The sequence below is a fragment of the Euprymna scolopes genome, chromosome 21 (genome assembly GCF_053919585.1).
Source record: "Euprymna scolopes isolate OS-2025 chromosome 21, ASM5391958v1, whole genome shotgun sequence".
Lineage (NCBI taxonomy): Eukaryota > Metazoa > Mollusca > Cephalopoda > Sepiida > Sepiolidae > Euprymna > Euprymna scolopes.
Genome location: NC_136502.1, coordinates 37691865 through 37713684, shown reverse-complemented (window position 1 = coordinate 37713684; position 21820 = coordinate 37691865). Strand labels below are relative to the sequence as shown.

The window sequence follows — 21820 nt, the reverse complement described above, 5'->3', positions numbered from 1 at the left end:
CTCCCTTAACAAATGATGCAACAGCTGCAACTTGATATTTGGATAAAAAAAAAAAAAAACTTTTTAGTGCATCTTTATAACAAAGCAAAGGACCAAATATACATTCAGCACCCCATTTATAATAGCAGCTAAAAGAAACTAGTTTAGTGTGACACTGTATATCGTGTTAATCAAACTCTTCACTAATCAGTAGGGTTAGGACAACAGAATATTCTAATCATTGTTTTGACTCTCAAGTATATATCCGACATAGTTAGACACAGTTAATCTGCTGAGAACCACATCACTCTATATAAAAACATAAGATATCAACAGATACATACTCGGGAGACGAAACCATGAAAAGAAGATTCTGCTGTCACTAGTCCTACTAATCAGTTCGAACTAATAAAATCAAAATTAAAGAGAAAAACACGAATTTTGCATGTGGTAGGAATGAGGCAGGAAGTCATTCTTTGGTGAAACAAAAGTCATTTAATTTTAACAGAGCTGTGTGTGAGTTGACGTCACAGCAAGGAAGAAGGAAAAAATTATAAAAAGAAGAATGTGTGCGCAGACTGATGATCACGGTAGAGAGAAGACAGAGACAGACATCTGACACAATGTGTAGGCTGAGAGCGACAGGAAAAGACGTGTTAAACATGGCCAGACAGGGAAGTACCTGTAAATAAATGTTCTGTTGTTAAACTGAAATAAAAAAAAAAAGGAGTCAATTTTTTTTTTCTTGTCTTGGTTTCTTTGCGACTGTGTCTACATGTTACAACATGTGTAACATTATATAATTCCATTAACCTCTTCATGAATCCTTTCCCGGCAAAATAACATTGGACATGAGAAAAGGAAGGCAAGGGAAGAACGGAAGAGAGAAAAAGTGGGGGAAAAAATAAAGATAAAGTATATGATAGAAAGAAAGAGAAATAAAATCTAGCTAAGTAGCCACTACAAAAATAAGAAGGTAAGGTTCTAGCAATTTAGCATGACACTATGTCTGACGTCAATGATACTCTGCACTTTTCCAAATATAAGCAAAAAAAAAAAAAAAAAAATTCATTTTCAAGCTTACTTCATCTCAGAATAATATTATTTTTTTTTTTCCTTTCAAAAACGTCCAAAGCCTTATATTTATTTATATTTTTTAATTCTTTTTAAATTTGAAATGTTTGAAAAGGCATTTAGGATTAAAGTTATTTCAGATACAGTGTATGATGCTAAACACATTCCTTTCAGATGTTAAAGATAATTGGAGTGCTGAAAATGCTTTTGGTCCAAAGCGAAAAAAAAACCCCAAAAAAAAACAATGGTCAGATCAACAAATTTGTTTCTATACCCTTTTGTATGGAAGTCAATTAGAAAAAAAAAAAAAAAAAAAATGAAAAGAAAACAATGCTGTAATATTTAAATACTTAATCTAACCATAAAGGAAAATGGGGGAGATATATATTTGCTTGTGTTTTATTTGGGATGGGGGGGGGGTAACAGAAATATGTAGAAACTACTGAACCAATGTTAACAAAATTTGGCAGAAAGGCAGCATATGAACGACAATGGATCTATATTATAACAACTCTCAATCAAGGAGTTTTGTTTTACCTGTGAAATAAATATTTTTTTTAATATATCAGAAAACCAAATGATATTCATTTGCTTAAGATGCTTTGTTGCATTTAGAAAAAGTGTGAAGAGGGAGGAGACATGGCTATGAAACAGCCAGTTGCGTGGGGGACAGTCAGAAGTGCATACCCCATAATTTTCTCTAAAGAAACGTGAGTCCTGCACAAGTAGATCACATTTTATTTTAGTGCCTGCCATTTTTTTTCTTTCAATATCCTTTACGAATATGCTGGTATTGATTTACGTTAACTACAAGATTAATGGGTCAAAGACAAGAATTAGTATATGAAAAGAGCAGAATTTTCACAATGCAACAGAGGGCCCAACAAAGGTGTCCTTTACTGTTGCCTTGACCAGAACAACATATGATAGGCTGTTTTTATCTTATAATCTTGATCCTCATTTTAGCATTAAAAAAAAAAAAAATGACAAAATTGATCTTAGATAACAATATAAAATGGATATTTCAAGAAAGATTTTTGATTTTGTAATCTTTTAAACAATTTCATAGAAAATCTCAAAGTACATCAAATTAAAAAAAAAAAAAAAATGAAGTAAATGTCTTATTTTTAGATCAGAGAAGCCAAAATAATACCCATAATCACAGAACTTGCTTGTGACAATATTTTGTGTGGAGAAAAAAGATGGCGTCTTTTAGTTATGAATCAACTGATCATTTGAGGATATCGGAGAAATACATATCCTGTGACTTTCTCTATAAAAAAATAAAATAGTTTCTGTCATATGTTATTTTAACGCCTGTTGTATTTGCTTTCAACTCTCACTACAACTACATTAGTCTTAATTATGTGTGAACTACTCAAGGACAAAAGTTGATTCGTAAAAAGAGCGGTTTTTACAATACACAAGATGATCCAACCTAAGTATATATCCTTTACTCTTGCCTCAACCATAACTGCATGTGATAGGCTGCTGTCATCATATGACCTTAATAATCACTTTAACGTAAAAGAAAAAAAAAGTTGATATTAAATAACAAAATGGTTATTTCAAGGAAAATTTGAATTTCCTAATCTTTTAAACAATTTCATAGAAAATATCAAGTTACATTCATTTTTCTTTGGTGAAATAAATATCTTATTTTTATATCAGAGAAGCAAAATGATATTTATAATAAAACTTGCTTTTTATTGTAAGGAGAAAAGGGGATGTGTTATAGTTATGAACCAGCCAACTGTTTGAAAAGAGTCAGGTAAGTATATATCTTGTAACCTTCTTGGCAGTGTTCAGGTCTGTCCAAACTACCAAGATTCATTGACATATTTAACTGGTGCAAGACAAAAGTTGGTTCAACAAAAAAGAGAAGCGTTTTCATAATCTATTATACAAACGGCAATTGTATATGTGTTTATGTATTGTATATTTAGCTAAAAATAATAAAAAATTTACAAAACAAAGACCACAATGTTGGTATATTCTTGATCAATGTTGCCTTGGAAAACTTTTATTCATTTTCTGGGGTTGAACTGGTCCGAGTTTCGTCAGGGTGAGGCAGATTTTCAGTATTATTATGTACTAATTTGGAAAAAAAATGCTGACTAATTCCATGAAAAATCTATTGTATAAAGATGTGTGTGTGTGTGTGTGTGTGTGTGTGTGTGTTTGTGTGTGTGTGTGTGTGTGTGTGTGTGTGTGTGTTTGTGTGTGTGTGTGTGTGTTTGTGTGTGTGTGTGTGTGTTCAGCTAGAGAAGAATAGGATGGGTAGAAAAAAGAGAAGAGAAACCCGGGGGCGGGGGTAGAGACATAGAAGCTTTAATAGAAATATGTTACAATGTCGACTGGCCATGTTAGTCTATTAAGTCTATTATGTAAACGGCAGTTGTATGTGTTTATGCATGTCCAGCTAAAAGTCAAAAACTACAAAACAAGCACTCACAAAGTTGGTATATTCTTGATCAGCATTGCTTCAGATGAATAATATCTAAAAATTAAAAATAACTATTCATTCTTTGGTGGTCAACTGGGCCAAGTTTTATCAACGGGATTTATTTTTCAGCCATTTTCGATGTTATTATCTATTATATAAAAGAGATGTGAATGCTTTGCATTATAATTTTCAAGACATTAAAATGAAAGAGAGGAATGGACTTGGCAGAAGTGAAAGAGGTGTGAGGAAGAGCGATGTGGAAAAACAAGGAATGGGAAAAGAGACAGAAGTTTTAATATAAAGATGTTATGCACACTTTTTACATTCTATTATGTTTTTTATAGCCCCAGGCAACGCCAGATAGCCTTGCTAGTACAACAGATGACTCAACTTCCCTAGGTGCCCTTTACTCTTGCCTTGACCAGACGTGTATATTTTATGATCTTGACAGCCACCTTAAGGTTTAAAAAATTTTTTAATTTCAACATTAGATAACAATATAAACGGATATTTTAAGCAACATTTTTTTATGTTTTTTGTTTCCATTATCTTTTAAACAATTCCAAGAAGAAAACCTCAAAATACATCCCCATTTTTTTTCTGACATTCAACATCTTGACAAAATTGTAAAAAAAAAATTTTTTTTTTTCAAAAGTGAAAAATTCATCGATGTTCAACACAGTTTTAAAAATATTGTCAGTAATTAATTACATTGAACCTTTCATTTTATTTTGTCTTCCAAATTCTTTCACACAATCAAATTGATCAAAGTCATAAGAAGAATATTTCAGTAACCGATAACGAAAAAAAAAAAAAACATATTTCATCAATCTCAAAATTTGTTAATTTGACCTAAATAAAATTTTCAAAAATTATTATTTAATTAGAAATCGAGTTGGCTTCATCATTTTGCATAGTTAATATTAAGAACCAATAACAATCCAAATACAGAAAATGGGATCAATTGAAAGATTTTCATTGGCTGAGGCTGAGTGTCCATGTCAAATATAGTGCATTTTCTGTTAAGCCATTAAGTTTATAATGTTTTTTTAATTAAGTTATTCAAAAATTTACTCAGAAATTTTGTCCAATAAACTTTTACTTATATTCAAAATATATAAAGTAATTTTGTATAATTTTAGAGTTCCATCATGTGGTAACCTTTTGTTTGTTTCATTTAAAAAATTTTAACATAAAACTTTTGGTTAACAAAAAACTTTTAGGGGAGGAGTTAGATGGGAAATCATATTCCATCTCAAGAGATTTCTATGTTTAAAGGAAGGTAACTCTTTTTACACAGTGAAATTATCTGCCTTTGGCGTGAAACACTGAAGCAGGGTTATCCGCCCTTGCTAGAGACATGGCTTTATGCGATGGCAATCGAACCTGGATACTAGACCAACATGAAGGAAAAGCAAAAGAAAGGCCGGTCTAGGCTGAATTAATAATACCAAAATCTAAGGTTGACCTTTGAATAAGGAAACCAAAACAGTTTGGGATAATAAAGGAAGTTATCTTTTATGAAAAGCTGACTTCTGTATTTGTATTTTTTTTTGTTCTTTCATTTTGTTTTTCTGCCTTCAAATAATTCCTCTTTTTTTTGCGCGCATTTATATTTGACAGATAAAATATAAAAAAATACTTTGTTTCTTTTTATTTACGCTGTCATTTTCTTTTTTAATTGAAAAAAAACGTGTTCTCTTTTTCTTTTTTGATTAAATGCCCTCTCGAGTGACAAAATCCGAGGGGAAGACTCCAGTCCTGCCTTCAAAGGAACCTTTGCTCCAGCCTGGCAAATTAGGTTCATTACCGAAGCATGTAATTAAGGCGCCAGCCTGAAATAAGAAACAAAAGATGAATAAAAAAAATCAAACATAATAATACACATCAATTAATCAATCGTGGATGTTATATTTCTGAATTTTTTAGATGATGATTCATAATTCATATCATTTGGATTATTCAGACTATTATTCTCATCTTGAGTGTTATTTTCACAATGTTTCAGTTGATGTAACCTTGAACGTTCTTCAAGTATGTCTTGTCAAACTCGGGAATCTTTTTGTAGAACTTGGGAATCTGGACTGAATTTCAAATAGGGTTAGCATGCTCATGTCCCGTCAGTCATGACAGGGTAGAAGTTTTAAGTAATTTGCAATTGTATTTGGAATGTTGACTGCACTGAGGATTGAAGCTTCAACCCCCAGAAGAGAGTAACTTAGAACTGAATTTTACCAAGTACTTTATTCACTATGCCACAGGTCCTCGCATTGCAAAAATAACATTCAAGATGAGAACAGTAGTCCAAATAATCCAAATGATATGAATCATGTGTGTCTTGTGTAGTTTCTGACTTATTTAAATATAAATTAAAAAAAAGTGTGCATATATATATATATATATATATATATATATATATATATATATATATATATATATGGCCTCAAAAACAATCTGAGGGATACAGATATTGATACTAACACCTAGGAAGAAATCGCGGTTGATCGTAGTGTTTGGGGGAAATTGGTAAAAAATGGCTGTGGTTCTCTTCAGGATAGAGGATAGAGTGTACAGAGCTAAAAAGGGCACTTAGGAGGGGAGATCTGGAATTTTTGCCAGGTAACCATGCAAATTGGATCTGTAAAACGTGTGGTCGTGTCCTTTCAAAGGCAGGGTATGTGAGCCACCTGAAGTCTCACAATGGCAGATCATGTTCCACAGAGACCTCTCAGCACAGTGTCTGTAATAAATATGTAAGGTATTTAATATGTAGTAAGGTATTTAATATGTAGTAAGATATTTAATATGTAGTAAGGTATTTAATATGCAGTAAGGTATTTAATATGCAGTAAGGTATGCAGCTCTACATCTGGATTGAGAAGGCACATGGTTGTACACAAAGATAATATTTCTCATCCGGATCCAATCAACCCCGTTAAGACATTGAACGCGGCGTGTCATGTCTGTCATCGTTCCTGTAATTCAGCTGCAGGCCTTCGAAGATGATACTTAATGCAGAACATGAATCTTAAGATGGCAATCATCTGTGAAAATGCTGCAATCATTATATATATATATATATATATATATATATATATATATATATATATAGGATTTACTCCTGAACTAATTAACCTATCATTATGAAATGTGAAACACAGCTATGAGGTATAAGAGTGGGTAAAGTGGATTATATTTAGCTTAATTTATTTTTATACAAAGACGGGGTGAAAGCCATTTTCTTTCGAATATTTTAAAAAGTTGTAGGGGGCATAATATAAGCACAACCTCCTATTTGTAAAGTTCGAATATTTCAGATTTGCATTAAATTTGATCCATAGTCATTAGACAACAGTTAAGGCTACCAAAATTTCAATTTTCTTCTTAAGATTCTTTAAGCTTAAGCGTTAAATTTTGGACATTTTCTAGAATAAAAATGGAATAAGGATTCTAGAAATAAAGTCATTAGCATTATATTCTGATTTTAATCTTTCAAATGGGACATAGAAGTGGTGAAAAACTGTTCTGTTTTGGGAATTATACTTGTACTAACGATGAATATTCTTATAATATATATTAATTATGTTTTTTTATTGTTATTTCATACCAAACAAAGCACAGTACCACTAAGTTGTTGGGGGATACTATGTGGGACCAGATTAGCAGGAATATTATTTAGGAAGTTGGGGAATGAGATGTCTGTTTACATTGCACTTGAATTTTTGCATGTCAGTACAGTCAGGGAATCCGAGGCTCAAGAGGGAATTTTTTAATTAAATGAAAAAGGCACCAGTCTCTCATTTATCTATGTATTTTTTTATGCTAACTATATCTTGATCCAGTCACTCACTAATACTGTTTAATGTTTCTGTAACCATTTAAAAAAGGTGTTGTTTCTTAATTACATTATTTTGCCATCTAGTTTACACAGTGTGTTCGTACACACCACAAAGGTATATAAATTGGACAGCAAAATAATAAGTGTATTTTGTTCTATATTTATGAATATGAAATTATATATTATATATTATTATATAATATATATATATATACATATATATATATATACATATATATATACATATATATATATATATATATTATGTTCTATATTATTCTTTATGAGTTAAAGAGTCTTATAATTTTTAGTTCTACTCTACTTTAGCATGCTCATGTCCCGTCAGTCATGACAGGGTAGAAGTTTTAAGTAATTTGCAATTGTATTTGGAATGTTGACTGCACTGAGGACTGAACCTTCAACCCCCAGAAGAGAGTAACTTAGAACTGAATTTTACCAAGTACTTTATTCACTATGCCACAGGTCCTCGCATTGCAAAAATAACATTCAAGATGAGAACAGTAGTCCAAATAATCCAAATGATATGAATCATGTGTGTCTTGTGTAGTTTCTGACTTATTTAAATATAAATTTAAAAAAAGTGTGCATATATATATATATATATATATATATATATATATATATATATGGCCTCAAAAACAATCTGAGGGATACAGATATTGATACTAACACCTAGGAAGAAATCGCGGTTGATCGTAGCGCTTGGGGGAAATTGGTAAAAAATGGCTGTGGTTCTCTTCAGGATAGAGGATAGAGTGTATAGAGCTAAAAAGGGCACTTAGGAGGGGAGATCTGGAATTTTTGCCAGGTAACCATGCAAATTGGATCTGTGAAATGTGTGGTCGTGTCCTTTCAAAGGCAGGGTATGTGAGCCACCTGAAGTCTCACAATGGCAGATCATGTTCCACAGAGACCTCTCAGCACAGTGTCTGTAATAAATATGTAAGGTATTTAATATGTAGTAAGGTATTTAATATGTAGTAAGGTATTTTATATGTAGTAAGGTATTTAATATGCAGTAAGGTATGCAGCTCTACATCTGGATTGAGAAGGCACATGGTTGTACACAAAGACAATATTTCTCATCCGGATCCAATCAACCCCGTTAAGACATTGAACTCGGCGTGTCATGTCTGTCATCGTTCCTGTAATTCAGCTGCAGGCCTTCGAAGATGATACTTAATGCAGAACATGAATCTTAGGAAGTTGGGCAATGAGATGTCTGTTTACATTGCACTTGAATTTTTGCATGTCAGTACAGTCAGGGAATCCGAGGCTCAAGAGGGAATTTTTTAATTAAATGAAAAAGGCACCAGTCTCTCATTTATCTATGTATTTTTTTATGCTAACTATATCTTGATCCAGTCACTCACTAATACTGTTTAATGTTTCTGTAACCATTTAAAAAAGGTGTTGTTTCTTAATTACATTATTTTGCCATCTAGTTTACACAGTGTGTTCGTACACACCACAAAGGTATATAAATTGGACAGCAAAATAATAAGTGTATTTTGTTCTATATTTATGAATATGAAATTATATATTATATATTATTATATAATATATACATATATATATATACATATATATATATATACATATATATATATACATATATATATATACATATATATATACATATATATATATACATATATATATATACATATATATATATACATATATATATACATATATATATACATATATATATATATATACATATATATATATACATATACATATATATATATACATATACATATATATATATACATATACATATATACATATATATATATACATATACATATATATACATATACATATATATATATACATATACATATATATATATACATATACATATATACATATATATATATACATATACATATATATACATATACATATATATATATACATATATATATATATATATATATATATATATATATATATATACATATATATATATATATATATATATATATATATATATATATATATATATATATACATATATATATATATATATTATGTTCTATATTATTCTTTATGAGTTAAAGAGTCTTATAATTTTTAGTTCTACCAGAAGAATGTGAGAGCTTATAAATCGTCAAATGAATTCAAAAATAAAATAGTGATTGTAACCAAATGGTACACAAATACGCCTCGTCGTACCTTAAATGAAAGATCGTCGGCAGCGGATGAGATGAAGTCGTGTAGAGCCCGGACCTTGGTGGTTTCAGAGGAGCGTTTTTCTTCTGTTTGAAAAAATTAATAAATACATCAATGAAAGAGTAAATTTCTATCTTATTTTTTTGTTTCAATAAAAATTTAAAATAAACCCCAAAAAAAAACAAACAAGCACAGTAAAATTATTATTATTATGATTATTATTATTATTATATTATTATCATTAATATTATTATGCTATTAATATTATTATTATTATCATCATTATGATATTAACATTATTGTTATTAATATTATTTTTATTATCATTATTATTATATAATTATTATTATGTTATTATTATTATATTATTATTAATCACGTTTGATACACCATTTTCTGTCAGATCACCAAAGTTAAGCAACAATAAACCTGGCCAGTGGGTGACCATTTGGGACTTCCAAGTACTGTATGTTCTCTCCACTTATCTTGACATTGTTTCCAGATGTCCTGGACTTCTCCTTGCCACCGGACTCAAACAGTACCGATTCCGGAGAGGTGTGGTTGGAGATTGTGCAACCATTGCCTCACAATTACACATGCAGATGCCCCTACAGGGGGTATCCTTTGTCTTTCGAGACTGAACGGAGGTATTGATCATTATATTATTATCATGTTATTAATATTATTATTATTGTTATTATTATTATTATTATTATCATGTTATTAATATTATTATTTTATCATTATGTTATTATTATGTTGTAAGATTAATATTACTATTTTATTAATATTATCATTATGTTATTATTGCATCGTCATCATCATCATCATCACCATTAAGTAATGCATAACAAAAAAGAGCAAAACAAGACAATCATTCATTCACAGAGCAAAATTCCTAGCGTAAAATTATTGGTGCTGACCATAAGTAGCAAACTCTCTAAACTCACACAAAATGAGCATGATTCGTCATCATTATCATTAGGCAGGTGACAGCAGTTAAGAACATGGACTGACAACCTGGATGTTCCAAGTTCGAATCCAGTTTGTTCCACTGAAACATTTTCATTTAGGAATGTGTGCAACTTTCACGTGGCCCCTCTAGTAAGTACTAGATGTCTTTCTAAGAAGGAATTTTAACTAGAAAGATATCAGGGAAACCAATGCCAACAATAATTATCTGATTCCTACACAATGAATGAATGAATGATAGTCAACAACAATCATCATCATATTCAATTTAATGTATGTTTTACATGCTGGCATGTGCTGGACAGCTTCAAGAAATTGACTTTCAAACTAAGTTACCTCTGGCCAGGTCTTTATCATTCTCATAGCATTTCTCTTCATGCAACGCATGTCCTCAACCTTCAATAGCTTGGTTTCACTTCATCGCAATTCCTCGCAACACATTCCAATGTTACAACTTTTTCTTTCTAATTAGTGATCTCAAGTTCAGCCGGAACTAAGGTTTTAAAATATAGTCATAGAACAAAATAGTAATCTTAATCAGGAATGGCAAACATGCTACCCATGAGCCACATACGGCCCACTACAAGGTTATTTGCAGCCCACACATACAGAAACTTTGAAAACTTGGGAGTGTGGGAAATATCAAAATATGCCGGATGTCGGAAAAGTAGTGAGAAATTCTTATTTATTCTTGCATTAAAAAAGTCTTTTTGATATTAAATGTCACAAGGTTTTTCAAGTTATAACTGTCTTTAATTCCAAAGAAGTTATAGGCAGGTACTTTATAAAAGCTATAGGCAAATTACATTACGTTAATCGACAATAATAGTAAAATTCATTTAAAAAAAATGTATATATAACTGAATAATAAAAATAGAACAACACCACACAGGAAATAAAAATAAATAAACAACAACAAATCAAACTGATAATATGACCACCTGTGAAGCATGTAATGTTATCACATATAAAGTGACATTTTAAAACACAGGAAAATTAAAAAACAAAACAAGAAAGTGCTGGTTCACACTGGTGTTCTTTTAAACTAATGCATTTCAAATGAAAACATTATGACGTATTCATGTGTCATGGCGAAATTAGTATAACTTCTAAAAATTACAAAAAATGGTCTAGTAGAAAAATAATTACAAGTAAAGATAAAATTTATCAAATTATCATATGTTTTAATGTGGAAGAACTGTGCAACCAATTCAGTATGACAAACTGACTTATCTCCCTTGACTTAAATTTAATATAATCAAGGGCCTATCATTTTTTAATGAAACGTAATTGTGGCCGATTTTTTTGTTAAAAATGCATCTAGCACATTTACTGGATCATTTTTGGTAATTTTTAGAATTATAAGTACGTAATAAGGTTTTTCACCTGAAATGCATTGATTTAAAAGATGACCCATGTAAACAAGCACCCCCTACTCAATAAAGAAAAAAAAAAAACAATGTAAAGAAAACAAAAAAAGAAGCACGTAACAAACGAACAAGATAAATTGGAAAAAAAAAAAAAAGATGACGACATACCGACTGGTGAATATTCTTCAACCGAAACAAACACGGCTGGAAAGATTCCTTCCTTTTTATGTAGGGATCCTCGGATCCAGTCATCATTCACAAATTCTAGAATCTCGATCCGGTCTCCGTCCTTAAAACTCAGCTCATCCTCATCTCTGGCTTCAAAGTCGAAGCGGGCGCAAGCAAAGCCTTTCAAGCGTTTCACGTGTTCTAGCTGGGCGGCGACAGAAGTCAGTAGCTGGTCAGTTTTCTGACAGACAGACAAAGGGTTAGTACGTCTTTCCAGAGAGGGGTTATTAGTACGGAGAAAACGGTAGAATATATATATTACCCTTCCCCTCGGTGCGTCTGTTACCTGTGTTAGTGTGTTAATTAGGTAAGTTGGATGGAGAGACAGGGAAGCGACAACATGCATATAAAAAGTTGGGGGTGGGGTATCTGTTAGCGATTCCAAATCAAGTTCAAAATGACAGGAGAAGCATTTCATATATTATTTAATTATATAAAATTAAGCCAAAAAGCAAAATTTGTATATTTAAAAAAAAAAAAATGTAATTTTGTCAAATTTCACAAATCTAAGCAGTAAAAAACTGTTGGTACACATTTAAATCAAATACAGTGTACAGGGAAACCCACAAAAATGGCACCCGTGGAATTGTTAAAAGAATTAAAATTCTTCCAATTCAACCATATTTGATACAAACCAACTTCAGCACATGATTGCAATGTCTACCAAGTTTCAGTCATGAATATACAACAGTTATTTTTTTTTTTTGTCACCATTCAGTGATGTAATAGAAGGGGGGTCACTTTGATGATCATTGCATCAGTAGGAGATGTGACCCTGAATGGGCTTCACTCATTGGACTAAGACCATCCAGATTTTAATTTGTGGTGTTATCTTAAAGATAAGGTCAACTAAATAATCTCCAGACTATTTCTGAACTGAACACGATCTGGATACCACATGCAAAATTTTGAATAACCCTTGGCACAGCCCTGATCTGAGACTGAGCGGCTCCCTTCAGTTCTGCAATAATCTGGAGATTGTTTTGATAGATATTCACTTTTAAATAATCCCACAAATAAAAATCGTGATGGTTATTGTTTGAATTTTCAATCTACATCTGATTTGTACACCAAGTGAATGTCTGATACTGTTTAATCACCATTCATTCAAATTTAAGAGAGGATACTTTGGCAATTGGTTCATCAGAAATAGGCATAATGGTAAATGAGCTTCATATTCACTGGACCATACTCCCCCTTCACCATATATATATATATATATATATATATATATATATATATATATATTAGATGTTGTTTATTTGTTTTGTCAGCGATACTTTTTGAACGAATTCAATTATTTATACGAAAGTGCATTTTTACCTAAATGCGAGTTGGGAATAATTTTTCCTTTGGTACCCCTAAATGGGAAGCGGTGTATGCATTGTTTTTAAAATGTACTGTTTTGCTGTATCACAGCTCATCAGTGCGGCTAGACTAGCAACTACCTTAAGCTAGGATTGAAACTCAACCGCCTAGGTGACAGTCGATGCTTCTTACTGTCATGTTAGTTGTCTTTTTTTTTTTTTTATTAATTACCATTCCTTGCTATATATATATATATATATATATATATAGAGAGAGAGAGAGAGAGAGAGAGAGAATAAATGACAAAAAGTTATATTCCAAAATTCATGATGTTGACCATATTATAATTTTGACCATCTTATAATTTATTCCTTTAATTCAGTTGCCTTGTACAATTCTTGCAAAATCAATCACTTAATTATTATATCAATCAGTGAATCTATTATGCCCTTAACTCATCAGAAGAAATAGCAACAATCATCCGTCAAAAGTATTTGAAGTATGATTTGACATGATTAAAATCCGCTGAGATAGCTTCGAATTTGGGGGTATCAAAACCAAAGCAAAATATGATGAAAGTAAAAATAAAATAGATAAACCACATAATTTATTATATCATACCTGTTCATACTGAAACACTTATTACAATATTCTGTGGATCTATATTAAAAAAACCTTGTTAAAATTTGTGACATATTTACATTCTATAGAGGTCAGGCGCGAACGAACACCCCATAATTTTATTATACCATATTTCTTCAAACTGAAACATAATTATCAAAGTATACTTATGCAGATGGATATGAAAAGTCTTTATTAAAGTTTGTGCCTATTTCCATTCTATGGAGGCCAGGCGCGAACGCAGACCCCAAAATTTTATTATACCATCCCTATTTAAGTTAAAACATACTTATCAAAGTATTCTTATGTACATCTATATCAAAAACACTTGTAAACGTTTTTTTTTCATTTTTAAATTTTTTATTTCCATACTTTGTGGACGAGGCGCGAGCTCAGACCCCACAGTTTTAATGAACCACCGTTCTACCAGATCAAACATACCCATTCCTGTGTCTTGATACATCTTCTATCATTATATGTAATCAGTTTTTTTAAAATAGTCAACCATATAGGAGCCTATTCGTGACCAGACACACACACACATTCAGCTATATATATATATATATATATATATATATATATATATATATATATATATATATATATATATGGACAGTACGTTTCGTTAAATAATATAGACAATTAATGTTTACACATTTTGGTTCTGATTATTTCTAGTTTTCTTATTAGTTTTCTCGTTTCTGGCAAGAACTGGCTGATGTAGCTGTCATAGTCACTTTTTACCCAAGTACTTTCAGATTAGTTCAGATCCATTGTCAGAAACAAGAAAACTAATAAAAAAACAAATAAATCAATACATACGAAAAAGCATAAGCACACAAGTAGGCGAAAAAAAAAAAAAAAAAGAAAAATGTGTAACTTACTATTTTGTTCTGAGTGGATGGATTACTTTATAGCAAAAAAAATCCCAATTTTTTCTTTCATTTTTCTTTTTCATTATATCAATATATTACTTAGAAAAACGAAAAGAGGGGCAATGTTTTTCTACCACAATATTTTCCTTGCCTGACTAATGAAATAGATTTTTTTTTTAAATCTAACTTTTGGTAATTAAGCTATTAAGAACAAATATGGGGGAAAATAAAAAAGCCTTGCAACCCAAATAAACTTCTTTCATATACAAATTATTGTATGTATCTCACTGTCTTACACTTCTTGGATATAATTTAATAAAAATTTAGTATTTTACCCATAGCTGTGAAGAAATTGAGGGCTCATACCCTTCTGAACAGTATTAGTATGTAAATGTGCACAGTAGATCTGTGAGAATTTGAACCTTGCGTAGCTGATTTCATAGCCTGAGGGTGTATCCATTAAGTTAATCATATACCTTCTCAGGCATAGAATACGAAATAACAGTTTGGTAATGATTGTGAACATGACCCAAGATTGTGTCAGCATAATCCAGTGGTTTATGGTAAACTGCCATTAAAGCATCCAGAAAAAACTGATGTAATTAGCCATTTAGCAATCAGCTGTCAACAGACGACAAAATTGTTTTCGTTAATAGGAAAATATAAGATACTTTTCCTTAGAAAAAATTTTTTTGCATTATTTAAAAAAAACAAAAAACTACTTGTTAAAACGTTTTTGAAAAAAAAAAAATAATATATATTAGATACTTCATGAAAACAGTTTTTTGCATCATTTCAAAAAAAGAAAAAACACTTTAAAAAAAAATATATATATATATATATTAAACATTTTCAAGGAAAAAATTTTTTATTAAAACGTTTTTGAAAAAAAAAATAATACATATTAGACGCTTCCATAAAAAAACAAAAAAAAGCATCTGATTTTTGTTCATAGTTGTTTTGATGTCTTTGTCTAAAAAAGTTATTTCTTGGAAACATTTGTTGAAAAAAACATTTTTTAAGATACTTTTCTTGAAAGATAAAAATTTATGTCATATAATTAAACTTAATCTTCTTATGTTAACGTTTTTTTTTCTCAACATATTGAATTTCTTTTTTTGGCAATGTTCACAATAGCTTTTTCCAGCAACTTTTCTGGCTGCTTATCGTAAACTACCGGAAGATGCTGATGCAACCATAGATCGATACCAACATTTTAAATAAGCGATGCTAAAACTGGCATCCATAAATGAGTTTAATAGGAAAATATTAGGGAACAAAGGAAAAATCTTCCAAAAACCAATGAGTGCCAAGAAAAAAACAGCGGAAGAAGGAACAAAGAGGGAAGGGAAAAAAAGTGCAAAAAAGGAAAACGACTAGGGTAGGTCATTGAGTGTATACTTATATGCCATTGCCACTGCTGGTTTAGTATTATTAGACTGGGCTAGTGTTCAGGAGAGCTGGAAAAATGTACAAGATAATATTTATTGAAGAATTGCCATCACAAGTAAAATAGAGGAAGGAAGGGGGACACACAACAATAAGCCTTGCATGGTTTGCAACTGTTTCAGAGTTGTTTGTTTTCAAACACATAACACTAATAATAATTTACTTTTATGTTACATATATATATATAAGCATACAAACTTTTGAGTTTCATTCCAATAAGCCAAAAAAAATTAGTCTACAATCATGATTTTTAGTTTTTTATCATTATTAAATTTATATATAATATAAATCTCACCTGTCTGTTTAAATGTATGTATGTATGTATGTCAGCTTAAAACTTTTGACAAAGGCGACAGATTTTCATGAGATCAGTATCATTTTGAAGCTTGACGAAAAATTGGCCAAAAACATTAATTCCTTCACCCTCAACTGGGCAGGAGGGGGTCGATTTTTTGTGAGCTATTTTTGCAAGTCATCGTATTGGCTGGATTTACTTTGCCTAATTTTAACATTCCAAACTTTCGGTCATGCCATGGAGTAGCGGTAAGACATTAGATTTTCTTTCATTTTCTTTTCCACCTTCACGTCACAGGTTCAAGCCTGTTTGCCTACTACCACTTTTTTTTTTTTCTCAACACACACCTCCAAACACCTGGGCAATGCCGGGCACCTAGGCTAGTATATATATATATATATATATATATATATATATATATATATATATATATATATATATATGATGGACCACTCTCATCAATTTCAACATATGAGATCCACCAAAACAACAAAATTGTTAACACAGATTATTTGTTTAAAGTCCTAAAAACTTTATGCAGAACTAACCACACTTTGTCCACATTTAAAGGTCTATAGCTGTTTCAAAGGGAGCATGTAGTGAGTAAACACATTGAAACCACTTCCATTGTCTTCCCCAAAAACTTTATACATATGATTCAAATTTCATAAAAATAGGAAACATTTGAAATTTTAAAAGAGGTTCTGCCACCATAACTTTCTTGGAGATTTGTAACCACTTCTATTGTCTTCTCCAGAAAGTTTTACATTTAAATATATAATACAACAACACTACAATAGTAAAATTTTTAATATTGAATTTTAAGGTAAACTAATGGTCTCTACTTAATTGTTATGTCGCAGTAATGAATATATAAAAAAAATTACGAAAAACAATAAGATAGAAAAAAATTATTCAAGTCAACATTTTTTGAGAAACAGCGAAAATAAAAAAATTTGGTTAAAAAACACCGGAGAGTTCTAAAAGGGAGGTAAATAGCATGTAACTATTGCTAATTTTTTAATAAATTGTGTGTTTTGCCTTGCTTTTTAGCATGTTATTATGTCATGTCTTCCCAAAGAAATATGGCAACTGTGTTTTACAATAAAGATCGAAAACTTGTGTATTTTTAAATAATGCAGTAATATCTAAATACTTCTGACATATTAAGTAAATATCATTGAATTTAGTTGAAATACAATGTTGATACAAAATGTCAGTAGATACCATCGTTTTTTTTTTTAATTGATTTTTTTTTGTTTTCAGAATTTTGACACTTTAGTGTTTAAATGTTTTAGTTTTTATGAAGATTATCTAAATTTTCTTTTTACAGGAAACATGCACACAGACATTGAGATGTCTGTCACTATGTAACACACTGAGATTTATATATAACTAGACTACCCATGACCCGTTGGGTCAGTATGTTATATTAGCTATGGAATGAATGTATGAGTGTGACACTGGTGACGTAAAGAAAATAGTTTTTTGTGACATAACAGAAACATTTCTATGAAATTATATCAAAATGAAAAAAAGAATATAGATAGATTTCTATGAGTCGTTCTGTTTATAATTGTTTATTTTTGAAAAAAAAAAAACTTACAGCCATTGAATTATAAGTGATTTGCCATACTTATATGTAAATGTGCACTGAACAGATACCATAATAATTAAAGTTAAATTCAAATTTTTATATATCTTTTAATTTAAACACAAAAAAAAAACAATTGGGACGCTGAAAACGTACACAGTAAAACAATACGTTTTATTATCGCGTTGATTATTTATTTGTAACGCAATTTTAAAAAAAACATATTTTCGGGGTTATTTATTTATGTTGGTAGTGTAGAAGAAAATTTATGAATGTATTTTTAGAAAGGTATATTAAAAAATGGAGAATAAATTTAAAAAAAAAAGAAGACAGTGGTTAAATCGCTATTGTAAAATTATGGTTCTTAACGGGTTAAAGTAGATTTATTTGTAAGAAAATTGCGTTGAAATAACTTAAATGTAATACGGAAATGAATGATGTAAAAAAAAAAAAAAAAACGCAGAAAATGCTAACAATTGTTTATTTGGATAATTTAAACACAAAAAAAAAAAAATTTGGACGCTGAAAACATACACAGTAAAATAATAAGTTTTATTGTCGCGTTGATTATTTAGTATAATATATATCGTATATATGAAACAGGTCGATGATTATACATATTATTTGTAATCACGTTTTGCGTTTGCTTCCCATATCTCGAAATCTTATTCAATAAATTTAAGATATTCGCTTTTCTAAGGACGTCCGTTTATTCGAACGAAACTGGTCCAGCGATTTGCGTTTATTTGCTTACGCTGTTATGGGTGTATGTTTATATACACATGCGCAACCGGAAGTTGTAAACCGGATGTTGGGTTACAACACCCGCTACAAGGTCATTTGAGTTTTATAATTACATAGATTTGAGGTTGCTATTTTCCAGAGGTAAGGTAACCAGTGAAATATAACGAGGTTAATATAAGAGTGCTCAATACGGAAGTAGAGCAAGGTATACTTTCAATTCGTCTTTACATAAGCAGTAATGTGTTGCTACACAGTCATGAGCATGTTTCAGTCTTCTAGTATTTACTAACTAGAAACCTCTTCAGGCAACAACACTTATATTCAAAAGTGGAATTCCGCTTTTGAATATAAGCGTGATTGCCTGAAGAGGTGTCTAGTTACTAAATACTAGGAGACCGAAACATGCTCATGACTGTGTAGCAACACATTATTGGGACAAGATTTTGTAGGCAATAAATGGAATTTTCAGATAAAAAACAATAGTTTCAACTGATTTTTTTGTCAATTCTAATAAATTACAATGGTAGCTTCCAAATTATGCAGTCGGAATTACCTGAATATTACCGAATTATTAAAAAAAAAAAAACAACTTTAATCAAGGTAGCAGGTGAAAAATTGCTGCCATCTTGTTGTAATCGAAAGAGAAAATTACCTCCCTTTTAAACTCTCCTGTGTCTTACAATCGTTTTCATCAAATTCTATTTTTTATTTTCTTTAATAAATAATTTTCTTCTACCTTGTCCATTTTCATACTTCTTAGATACAATCATTTTAAAAATATGAGGAATACGTAGATACCATTATTTTCATGTGAAATTCAGTTTTATAATTTCCAAAATTTTGTCCTAATAATGTAAAAGTGCCTAATTTTCCTTTTGAAATGTAACAAACTACCAACTGAGGAGACTTGATTTTAGAACTTTAAAAGCTATTATATTACACTATATATATATATATATATATATATATATATATATATATATATATATATATATATATATATATATACCAGCATTTCAACCTGGCGTTGCCCGGGTGTTTGGAGGTGTATGTTGAGAAAAAAAAACGGTCAATTTTTTTAACTTTGACCCCTATTATGACCCCTTAACATTTATTGTTTTGGGCTCAAATCAAGTTATTCAGTTCGGTCCATGTTGAAGGAACCTATATCTAAAATTTTAAGTGTTTTTGACCCTTTAACAGCCAAATTTCTAGCTGAAAACGGATTACAAACATTTTCCCAAATCTCAGTACCTTGTATATTAAATTTCGAGTCTGTAGACTGAAAATTGACAGAGTTATTGTATAGGGAAATGTACACACAGAGACACGTTCACATTTATATATATATATATATATATATATATATATATATATATATATATATATATATATATATATTAACAGTCTATCAGCAAAGCATGATTAAGCAAAGGAAGCAAAACGTTTTGACAGAAAAGGAAACATCATTTGGGGGGGGGCTTATCTTCAGATCGCTGAGAACAACTAAACTCTAAAAAAATTTTATGCGGAAATAATGTTTATATTTTCCTCTCATTTTTGATAAGCTAAATAATTGTTTGCGATGTGTACAAAAATAATGCCACCACCCATAGAATCATTAATAAAATCCACAATCCTTTCTGCAATCCAACCATATTCCATACAAATAAACTTTAGTCTATGCCTGACTTGTCCACCAAGTTTCAATCACGAATGTCCAACACTAATGTTTTAGCACTGTTCAGTGATATAAGGACACCTGGATAAGATGTGAAAAATTATCAATAACTCGGGAGATGCTCCTTCATGGGCACAGCTCCGATTTTAGTCTTCTTTCGTTGAGTTATACTCTAGGGATGGTTTTGATATAGATTCTCTCTGAGATAAGCCTATAAATAAAGAGCCTCCGTTCAGTCTCAAAAGACAAAGGATACCCCTTGTAAGGGCAGCTGCGTGTGTAATTGTGAGGCAAGGCTTGCACAATCCCCAACCACACCTCTCCTGAATCGGCACTGCTTGAGTTCAGTGGCCAAGAGAAGTCCAGAACGATTGGAAACAATATTGAGATAAGTGGAGAGCACATACAGCACTTGGAAGTCACAAATGGTCACCCATCTGGTACTGGCCAGGCTCATCATTGCTTATAAATAAAACTATATATAACTATACAAAATCGTTCCTATAAATAAAACTATATATAACTATTCAAAGGTGAGACATGTCATCCACTAAAATTAAGGTTAGAAGAACATCAAAAAACCCTAATACGTGGAGGGATTGAAAAGTCGGGTATGGCTGAACATATATGGAGGGAAAAGGGAAAGTGAAAAATGATGAAGAGTAAGACGACTCAAAGAAGCAGCACATGAGTGAAGATCAATTACTAAGTAAACTTAGTATTAAATTTTACACGATATGGGGACCATTAATTATAAATAATATATAATATATACAATAATAAGTAATAATAATAATAATAATAATAATAATATATATATATATATATATATATATATATATATATATATATATATATATATATATACATATATATACTGTGTAAGCAAAAACAAGACTTCAAAACAAGGTGTTGGTGGCAACAAAAAGTGTATTTCAATTTACATTACAATTGTTTCCATGTCCAGTTCGACAATTTCAAGAATTATGTCGTTTGAAAATTTTCAAAACCAGCATTTCTTCAGGTAGATGTTTCTCGCATGCCTTTCTAACTAGGGATTTCCCCTTCCTTCCTTCTCTTCAAAAAATGCTCCATTGCCAAAAGTGTGCTTCATAAAGTCTGAAGAAATGCTGGATTTGAAAAT

At 30.6% G+C, this 21820-nt stretch overlaps 1 protein-coding gene across 8 annotated transcripts in view; it reads right to left on the bottom strand.

Moving 5' to 3' along the window:
* Positions 1-5200: 5200 nt before the first annotated feature.
* LOC145242123 (uncharacterized) overlaps positions 5201-21820 on the bottom strand; it is a 178044-nt gene continuing 161424 nt past the window's right edge. For 3 of the 8 annotated variants that reach the window (XM_080105039.1, XM_080105041.1, XM_080105043.1), the window contains 3 exons: positions 12050-12290; positions 9543-9625; positions 5201-5334 (listed from right to left, as the gene is read on the bottom strand). In XM_080105039.1, coding sequence (XP_079961165.1) covers positions 5215-5334; positions 9543-9625; positions 12050-12290 — 444 coding nt within the window. In that variant the 3' untranslated portion in view covers positions 5201-5214. Of the gene's footprint in view, positions 5335-9542; positions 9626-12049; positions 12291-16154; positions 16374-21820 lie in introns of those variants that run through there. The other 5 variants (XM_080105040.1, XM_080105042.1, XM_080105045.1 and 2 more) reach the window with 3 other exon arrangements.